The sequence below is a fragment of the Clarias gariepinus genome, chromosome 5, assembly GCF_024256425.1.
Source record: "Clarias gariepinus isolate MV-2021 ecotype Netherlands chromosome 5, CGAR_prim_01v2, whole genome shotgun sequence".
In the NCBI taxonomy this organism is placed as follows: Eukaryota; Metazoa; Chordata; class Actinopteri; order Siluriformes; family Clariidae; genus Clarias; species Clarias gariepinus.
This window is the reverse complement of record NC_071104.1, coordinates 6,439,933-6,449,437: the sequence shown is the minus strand read 5'-3', so window position 1 is coordinate 6,449,437 and position 9,505 is coordinate 6,439,933. Positions and strand designations below refer to the sequence as shown.

The following is a 9,505-nucleotide window of genomic DNA, read 5'->3' as shown; positions in this document are numbered from 1 at the left end:
TAAACGTCTAGAAGCATATGACCTGTAAAAAATGTTGCTTAAATTAAAGCATTCCATCCAAAATTAAGGATTTTTCCCCCAAAACAACCATCAGTAACCATGTCAAATGTCCTAACATTTTAGAATAATACAGTATACTTTTTCAGATTTATACAATTTAGTCTTTTCATGTGAAATCTAATTTGTCCAAGTTTCATCGTAATGACAATTAAGATCATTGGAAGATTTGAATACAAAAAAGGTTCCATAAACGAGCATGAAATTGTTTTTAGCAAATTTATTTTTTAATCTAATAAAAATATAAATGTGTCTGCACAAAAATTAAAAAAATTGAAGATAAGAAGCATTATGAAAAATTGTGTTATATGATCTTATTTAAAAATTAACTTTTTTACCTAAGTGAGACACTTCTACCGTATACCAATACAATGTTTACATCGACAAAAAAAGACAAAGTGTACAGTATGTGCAAATGTGCAAACAAGAGCAACAACACGAAGCACTGCAATACTCTGTGATGAGTATTATTAAAGTATTTGAGTACTTACTTATGACAAATCTATTCAGAAAAATGCTTGTCCTAATAAATCGGATTTTAGCCTTGACGTAAACACTGAGACTGTGTCTGAGTTCTGAACGTTAATTGGAAAAATATTCCATAACTTAGGAAAGATAGAAGATCTATAGATCTATACAAGGTCTTGGCTGTCTGATCTATTCTATAAAACTTATTTCAATGTTATTTTTATAGCGCTTTAACAATGGTCTTTGTCACAAAGCAGCTTTACAGAATTAAATGATGATAAAACGATGAAGTTAAAAAAAATGTGAGTAAATATGTATATATGTAATTTAAAAAAATGTATTGTCCCTGATGCCCTGAAGAAACATTGAGAGGAACCGGACTCAACAGGAAACCCATTGTAAGGGGCATGCTTAACCATGTTTAGCTAAAAGCCATGCCTAGCTGATTGCCATGTCTTTAGCCCTCGTCCCGTCCCTCTCTTGGTCTCTCGTCTCTAGTCTTTACGTGCCTCCCGTTCCTCTCTAGTGTCTCCCGTTCCTCTCTAGTGTGTCCAGTTTCAGCTCCACGCCTCGTTTGTGTCCTGTTAGGTGTTTGTCCCCCTGCCTGTGTCTCGCCACAGGACGTGTTACGTGTCTCCCTTTGCCTGTGTCTCCACAGGGCGTGTTTCGTGTCTCCCCCTGCCTGGGTCTCGCCACAGGGCGTGTGTTTGTTCCCCTGTCTGTGTCTTGCCAGAGGGCCCCTGTTAGCACAAAGTTAAGTATTGTTTGAGTTTGTTTGTTCCTTTGTTTGTATCTTTATTTATACTTTGTGTTTACCCTTAATTAAAAGACTCTTTTTGGTTACACCACCCCTCTGCCTCTATGCCTGCTCCTTTCGCCCACGTTCAACACCTGCCACAACACCCCGATCATGACACCCATCTTCGTTTGGGTGATAACGGATAGCAGGGATTGATCTGCACTCGTACTGAGTGTTACTGTAGGAGGCTGTTTGTTCAGTATAACAGGAGACGTGTTTAAGTTTATTTGGAGTTTGTTATTGGAGGCTCTACTGAAACTAGTAAAAAAAAAAAGAAGTGTCTAAACATATAAAACTACAAGTTTTATATTAGAAATCTTATTTTTGGTTTATTGTAATCTCAGGTCAAAAAATAGTATTTAGATTGGACACTTTCCAGCATCCTTTCACCCTCTAACCTTTTGTTTCGGGGGTAATTGGATGTGAATCCTGTCACTAAAGCATGTCAGTTGTATTTGATTTAGAATATGTTATTGAAGCCAATTATATGGTCTGGTTCTTTCTCTGCCTCCTCCTGGCCCGAAGCTGACAGCAGCCCTGATCCGCACCACCTGGGAACAGGATTCGCCCTTATTATTCATTTCTGAAATATTTTACGAGCAAGACTTTGAGTGCTGTCAGAAAATGAACTTTGTGTATCTTTTCTGCATGTCTTTTAGCTTTAATCTGTCCTGAAGAAAGCCTGAGCACATGGTCATTGATCTTGTTGAATAATGGTTCTGATTCGGTTCTGATCATTAGGATGCATTTTGAACCTTTTCTACTTTTAAAGTAAAATAAAAGTTTTTTTTTTTTAACCAGCGTGTAATTTTCATGTTTAGATTTGTGATGACGTCGTAATCTTGTACAAGTGATCCACCTCAATAAAACCTGCCTTTCTGCTCGATTTATTCTCATCTCATCGCTTAATGGCTTCCTTCTTGCTACTCTTTCATAAAGGCCAGATCTGTGGAGTTCACGACTAACACTTCTCCTGTGGACAGATTGTCCCACCTGAACTGTGGATCTCTGCAGCTCCTCCAGAGTTACCATGGACCTCTTGGCTGCTCTCTGATTAATGCTCTTCTTGCTCGGCCTGTCAGTTCAGGCAGACAGAAATGTCTTGGTAGGTGTACAGTCGTGCCGTACTCGTTCCATTTTCGGATGATGGATTGAACAGCACTCTGTGAGATGTTTAAAGCTTGGGATATTTTTTATAACCCTGCTTTAAACTTCTCCAGGACTTTATCCCCGACCTGTCTGTTGTGTTCCTCAGGCTTCATGGTGCTGTTGGTTCACTAATGTTCTCTAACAAACGTCTGAGGGCTTCACAGAACAGCTGTATTTATACTGAGAATAAATTACACACAGCTGGCTGAATATTAATGCATTTTTCTGATTTTTATTTGTGACAAGATTTATCATTTCTCTTCACAATAATGTGCCACTTTGTGTTGGTCTGTCACATTAAAATCCCAGTAAAATAACTTTACGTTTGTGATTGTAACCTGGTGAAATTAAGAATAGTTCAGGGGGTGTGAATACTTTTGCAAGGCACTGTACACTCATTTCTTCAGTCAGTGCTGTGCAGGTGGTCAGGATCCCGTCCTGGGAACATGTTGTGAATACACTGTGTATGAGACACCACTCGGTCTTTACGTTACAGGATAAACCAATAAAGAACATTTTCATTGTTTCAGGGTTTTTTATAGATACTCTTCTTAAATAAACCAGTTTACACAAAAATCAAGCCAAACTTAATTATTACATCAATGTAAACACGTTAATATCAAAAAATATTAACAACATCATTTAATGATGTTAATGTCATTCATTACATTCATTTCAATATTCACTCACACAAATACTTCTGATCTGATCAACTTAAAGCCTTTACTTCATTTTAGTGCTTGTTTTTATTTTGGCTCAAACGTGCCAAAATAAAATAAGTTGTGATTAGTTCTGTTATTCACTAATTAAAGGTGGATTTCTTGTGTTCTTATTGTACTGTGAAATTCAAACCAGTTTGTGAAGGAAAAGATGCGAAGCAAAAATCAATCAAATCTACTGATCACTGATGTGAGTAAATCACTTAAATTTATAATTTAGCTGCGTTCATATTAAAATAAAAATCACACAACCAGTCGTTTGTTCGTGCAGGTTATCGATCACACCATTATTCTCTTTTCATTCTGCTTCCCGTTGTTGAGAGACGAACTATCGTCCAGGACTTCAGCAGCTGGGAATCAAATACATTTTAAAATGTGATGGGAAATTCAGGGGGAGCACCGGGCGGGGCTGTCCGGGTCCAAAACACATGGAGACATGGTGCACTCAGACTCTGGAGCCACACACACTCAGAGCCACACACACTCGGAGCCACACGCTCGTTTAATCAGGAGGAAAAGTCACTTGGCTGGTTATGGTGAAGACCGCCGTGCAGATGTCTTCAGCCTGATTCACAAGTTTTCACTGCTGGTTTTGGTAACCTGAAAAAACAAAGTGAACAGATCTCAGTGAAACAACACACAGAAGAGCTCTTACAGGCTGATTGATTTGTGTTTATACAGTATATACACTGTATATGAATTGTTAAAGAGCAAAATTAGATAAAGGGCATTTTTTGAGCTGTTATTCATTTTGGCTAATTATTTTCTGGCCCAGAAACTTCATGATCAGTGAGTGAAAACACTTTGTGTGTAATACAGTGGCGGTCGTGACTAGTGTGAACGTGTTCAGAGGGTTTCTGGAGAATACTGAGGAGCTCCAGCAGTAATAACAGGTACAGTACGGATGCATCATTTAAACATCTGCCAGATGTTCTGTGAAATGTGAGGTTATGTGATTTGGATATGATTAGAACATTATGTACTTAACCAAACCATGCGTGACACTGTGAGGTCAGGACCGCGGGGAAAAGAAAACTCCAAATTAAATCCTCCATCTAATTTGCTGCCACTGCTTTCTGTGGGACTCCATACAACATCACAGTTAAAGCTTGAGTTTGCTATATTTCTTTATTAATATTTAACTAACAAATTAATGATCCTAAACTGTTTGCGTAAATAACCAGAAACACAACTGCAGGCTGATTTATCCATTGTGATAAAACTGTGGGAGATGGAGGGGTTTGTGCTGTACTACCTGTGATCATGGTGGATTGGGTGTGTGACTTTAGCGAGACGTTTATATAAGAACAACAATACATTTTAGAGGTTTGTCTAATGAATACAACCTGTGTGTGTTCCTGAGTGCAGAATCACTGACAATAATCCATTTTGCACCGTGATGTGATGTACTGCAGCCTGGACGTGACCATGGGAAGGCGTGCATTTGTAGGTTTTAACAAATTTAGAAATGTTTTAGTTTAACACAATAAAGGACCGTTATACTGATTTGTAATGCATCTCAAAATGAAGTTAAGATCCAGTGGGTTCGATATTAGACATTCCTGTTCTTACAGATTGCAATACCTAAAGCGTCTACACTACAAACCTGAGAAGGATTTTAATTCCTTGTACTTTTTAAAAGGAACATGAACTCTTATTTGCATTCACATTGTGTTTTGATTGATGTGTTTTTAATTGCGTCTCAAAGCCTTCAATGTCTATTAGTAGTCAGTTGTGTGCTTGTGCTTTCATTTTGACTTGTACAGAAATCCATTAGAGATCTAAACAGCTGTCAAGAACAAACAGTACACACACACACACACACACACACACACAAATAGCTTTTTGACATGATTGATGTAAAATTGATGTGAAATACAGACAGATCTTTTCTTCTAAATAATTCATGCGCAATATATTTATATTTAAGGCATTTGGTAGACACACCTCTCCAAAACAACTTACATTTATCTTATTATCATCTGAGCAGTTGACGTATACTGTATGTGTGTGTGTGTGTGTGTGTGTGTGTGTGTGTGTGTGTGTGTGTGTGTGTGTGTGTGTGTGTGTGTGTGTGAGAGAGAGAGAGAGAGGGAGAGTAAAGACGGTGTAAAAATGTGTACTGTAAGAATGCTTAGAAAAATATTTTTATGTTAACAATAGATTATTGTTATCAATTTACAAAATAGAAATTAAATGAACAGAAGAGAAATCCAATTCGAATCAGTATTTTATGCGAGCACCCCTTTCCTGAAAATCTGTATCGATTCTTCTATGTGAACTTTAAAGGAACTCTGCAGGTAGGTTGTTCTTAGTGCCACCTTAGAGACCTAGGCACTGATCCTCTGTGGATGTCGGCTGCCTCCAATCTTTCTGTCTCTCCATGTAATTCCAGATGTTGAGGTCAGGGCTCTGTGGGGGCCAGATATCACCTCCAGGACTCCTGGTTCTTCTCTACACTAAGGATAGTTCTTAATGAGATTCCCTGTATGTTTGGGGTTGTTGTCCTGATATAGAATAAATTTGGGGACAATCAGACGCTTCCCTGATGGTACTGCATGATGGATAAGTATCTGTGTGGATTTCTCAGCATTGAAGACACCATCAATCCTGATCAAATCTCCAACTCAATTTTCAGAAATAAAACCTTCATGCTTCACTGTTGCTTGCAGACCCTACGGCAAACAACCTGCCTAACACTTCACATTCTGGCTCATCAGTCCTGAGCTCCTGCTGCCATTTTCCTGCACCCCAGTTCACATGTTTTTGTGCATAGTTGAGTCACTTAGCGTTGTATACATCTGGAGGAACGGCTGTTGGCCACAATCCCTCCATGAAGACCACTTCTGGCCAGACTCCTCCAGACATTAGATGGATGTATCTGGTTCCCAGTAGTTTCTGCCAGTTCTTTGCTGAACAGCGACTACTATCTTCTGGTGTCTAAGATGATGTGTCTTTCGTTTAATTCTCCTACACAGCTGTTTCAGTTAATGACTGTTTCAATCTACACTACCGCTCAAAAGTTTGCGATCACTTGTAAAATTATTCGTTTTTGTTTAGTGAGTTATTTTCTACATTCTAGAACAATACTGGGGATTTCAAAACTATGAAATAATACATAAGGTAATTATGTAACTACAACTGTCAGTTGGTAACACAAAGGTCAGCTGTTCTGGATCAGTTCCTGCAAGAACAGTATTGTGTCAAGTGCATTTGCAGAACCCATCAAGCTCCATGATGAACCTGTCTCTCATGAAGACCTTCCCAGGAAAGCAAGACCAGAAGAAGAAAAACTTCTTCTCAGTCACTGGATTTAGAGTCACCAGCCTCAAAAATCACAGATTAACAACCAGCACCTCAGATTAGAGCCGTTATCTCAATATCAACTGTTCAGAGGAGATTATTGTTTATTATTTATAAACGCCTTCAGTATTGCTTAATAACAAAGAAAGAAATAAAACTCAGGAAGGACCATGCAGAAAGTGTGTGTGTGTGTGTGTTTGTGTGTGTGTGTGTGTGTGTGTGTGTGTGTGTGTGTGTGTGTGTGTGTGTGTGTGTGTGTGTGTGTGTGTGTCTCACCATTCTCGTTAGAAAGTGGATCCACAGTCTCCCAGTTCATGGCTCTCTGGACAGCTTTCTTCCATCTTGCGTATCGGTATTCACTCTCTTTTTAAAAAAAAATTAAATAATAATTAATCAGTGTACTGCAGAAGCACAATAAGAAACATCTCTTAATTCATGTTTTTAAATTCAAGCAGGTATCTTGAAACCTTAACATCAAAAGGCGTCTGTGAAACCTTTGCTGGAAAGCGACCAATCAAATGGCCCACAGTTTCCTCCATCAGAGCAGGTTTATGTGTGAACTGGATGAATGTAGAGTAGCTAAACAATGACATCTTCATATTACAGACAAGAACACAAGGGTGATGGGACGGTGATTACAACATTCAGACAAATAGTGGGGGGAAAAGTGATGGTTTTCTCAGATTTGGGCACATTTTGTTAGCTTGATCAGTTCTGGATGGATGGATGTGGATGAGTAGAGGGATGGATGAAAGGATGATGGTTGGAGGGGTGGATGGTTGGATGAGTGGAAGAATACATAGATGGATGGATGGAGGGATAGATATGGTAAATGGATGATTACCATGATAGTGGGAGAGGAGAGTGGAGGACTGGATATATAGTTATGATGGTGGGTCGGTGGAAGAATGCATTGACTGAGGGGTGGATGGATGGAGGTGTGGTTAGATGGAGGAAGGGATGAATACTGTAGATGGTTGGAAGGATGGAGGGTTGGAGGTATGGTTAGTGGTATGGATGAAGTAATGGATGAATTGAGGGGTAAATGGATGAAGGATGATTGCCTAGATGAAGGGATGGATGAATGAATAGAGGGATGATTGGCTGGATGGAGGAATAGATGATCCTTCGGGAACTTGTTTATTTAACATCTTCTGTCAGTTTAAGCCTTGAGAACATCATTAAAACCCTGGAAGAGCAATAGAGGAGGGCCGTGCTGTTCCCCTCAGCTCTCACCTTCTGGTTTGATTTGAGGTTGGTATTTCTCAGAGGTCACACAGGTCATGTCCTCAGGATTTATGCTCCACACGTTGACCCCTTCAGCTGCTCCAGCGGCCATCGCTGCCCCCAGCGCAGTGGTCTCAGACATCGAGGGTCTCACTACACAGGAGAAACTCTCACAGTCAGGAACACTGACCGAACCTGACAGGCACAACTCACACGAGAGAGGGTGAAACATGTTTATCACGATGTACACTTTGAAGAAGTCTTGCTTGAAAGGAACGTTTGAAGATGCTTTCCTTTAAAGGGGACAAAATCAAAATAATTGAAGTGGAGTTTAGAGTACTAAAGCAGTACTAAAGCAGTACTAAAGCAGTACTAAAGCGGTACTAAAGCGGTCCACTAAACTGATGTGGAATGTGTTTTCAACACTTTAAACACTTACAGGTTTCAAACCTTTTAGGGACAAAGAGAAGATAAAAATATCACCAATCATTATTTTTGGGGAATAAATGAAGGTGCAGAAAATCTCAAAAAATATGTTTCTTTAATATAATTTGTTGCGCGAGTTTCTTACGACTGACTTTTGCTAATGTGGATTAATGTAGACACGAGACATATTTGAAGTTGGCTATTAGATTTTCAGCAGCCGCAACAGAAACCCCAAAGCACCAACCTCTCATTTAAACACACACCTGATCCATACTGTAAATGACAGGGTTGGCTTTATCACACTGCTGATTTTTTTATTAAACTTTTGTTTTCCAAATTTTCTTTTTACCGAAAACTTTTTCAAGGACTAACAAAGCTTTTACTGCCTATTTTTTCCTTAAAAAATATAAAAAAAATACATACAGTATTGTCATGGGTTTATAGTAAATCAGGATCTACCTGTAACAGTCACATTTACATTCAAACATCATTTTTAATTTAGATAAAGAAAAAAGGGGGGCGGGGGGGGAGACAGAGGGATCGTGACTTCTTGCAACACACCATGACTCCGCCCTGAAAACTTAAAGATTGACACAGACCATACATGGATCTCAAGGTGTATATTAAAATGAAGAGAAAAAATAAAATGAAGTCACTACAGCAAATACAATGTGTTGTATAAATACTAAAGTAAGTGAACAAGGCTGATCCTGTGTACACTCCCATCTTCGGCGGACATAAATGAATATTAATGAGTATGCAAATGAAATGGTCACGTGACACTATGTCAAAACAAACACAATGTCAGAAACCCAAACAAGAGAAGATTTTTCTGCTTTTAAAAAAAGTTTGTGTCTTTTTCGCGAGCTGGCTCTGTGTCCGCCATCATGGCTTCTTTGAAGAAAATTTTAATGAGGTCTCAGGTCACGTGATCTCAGTGCTATGGAAGGGAGGTTGGGTCTAATTAGCATACCAAAAGTACAGGCTGCACAAAATTATTTTTAAAAATCACTCGTCATTTTTATGAATATTCTTTTTTTATTTATTGAATATGTGTGTGTTCTGAATCAGTGTTTAAAAATTAGACAATATGTTTAATAATTTTTGATGGACAACATTACCATTCTTTACCCCCTGACCCAACACACCTGCTCTAATGTAACCCCTGTGTTACAGTATAATACAGTTTGCCCGTTATTATTTTAATGAAGTTTTAATAAGCAGACATTAGAAGAGTTAAAGTGATGTAGAGATTTTGATAGTCAGTAATCTCTGAGCTGTGTCTGGCTTTTTAAGAGTTGCCGCCCTTCCCCCAGTGTGTGTGCTGTGGAGGTGTGTGTGTGTGGAGGTGTGTGTG

The 9,505-nt window shown here is 38.8% G+C and overlaps 1 protein-coding gene across 1 annotated transcript in view; it reads right to left on the bottom strand.

Moving 5' to 3' along the window:
- Positions 1 to 3,577: 3,577 nt before the first annotated feature.
- The window catches only part of LOC128523880 (glycerol kinase-like), a 37,681-nt gene continuing 31,753 nt past the window's right edge, over positions 3,578 to 9,505 (bottom strand). Inside the window, exons 17-19 of the mRNA XM_053496053.1 lie at positions 7,732 to 7,875; positions 6,772 to 6,858; positions 3,578 to 3,792 (exon numbers count right to left, since the gene is read on the bottom strand). Coding sequence (XP_053352028.1) covers positions 3,773 to 3,792; positions 6,772 to 6,858; positions 7,732 to 7,875 — 251 coding nt within the window. The 3' untranslated portion in view covers positions 3,578 to 3,772. The remainder of the gene's footprint in view (positions 3,793 to 6,771; positions 6,859 to 7,731; positions 7,876 to 9,505) is intronic.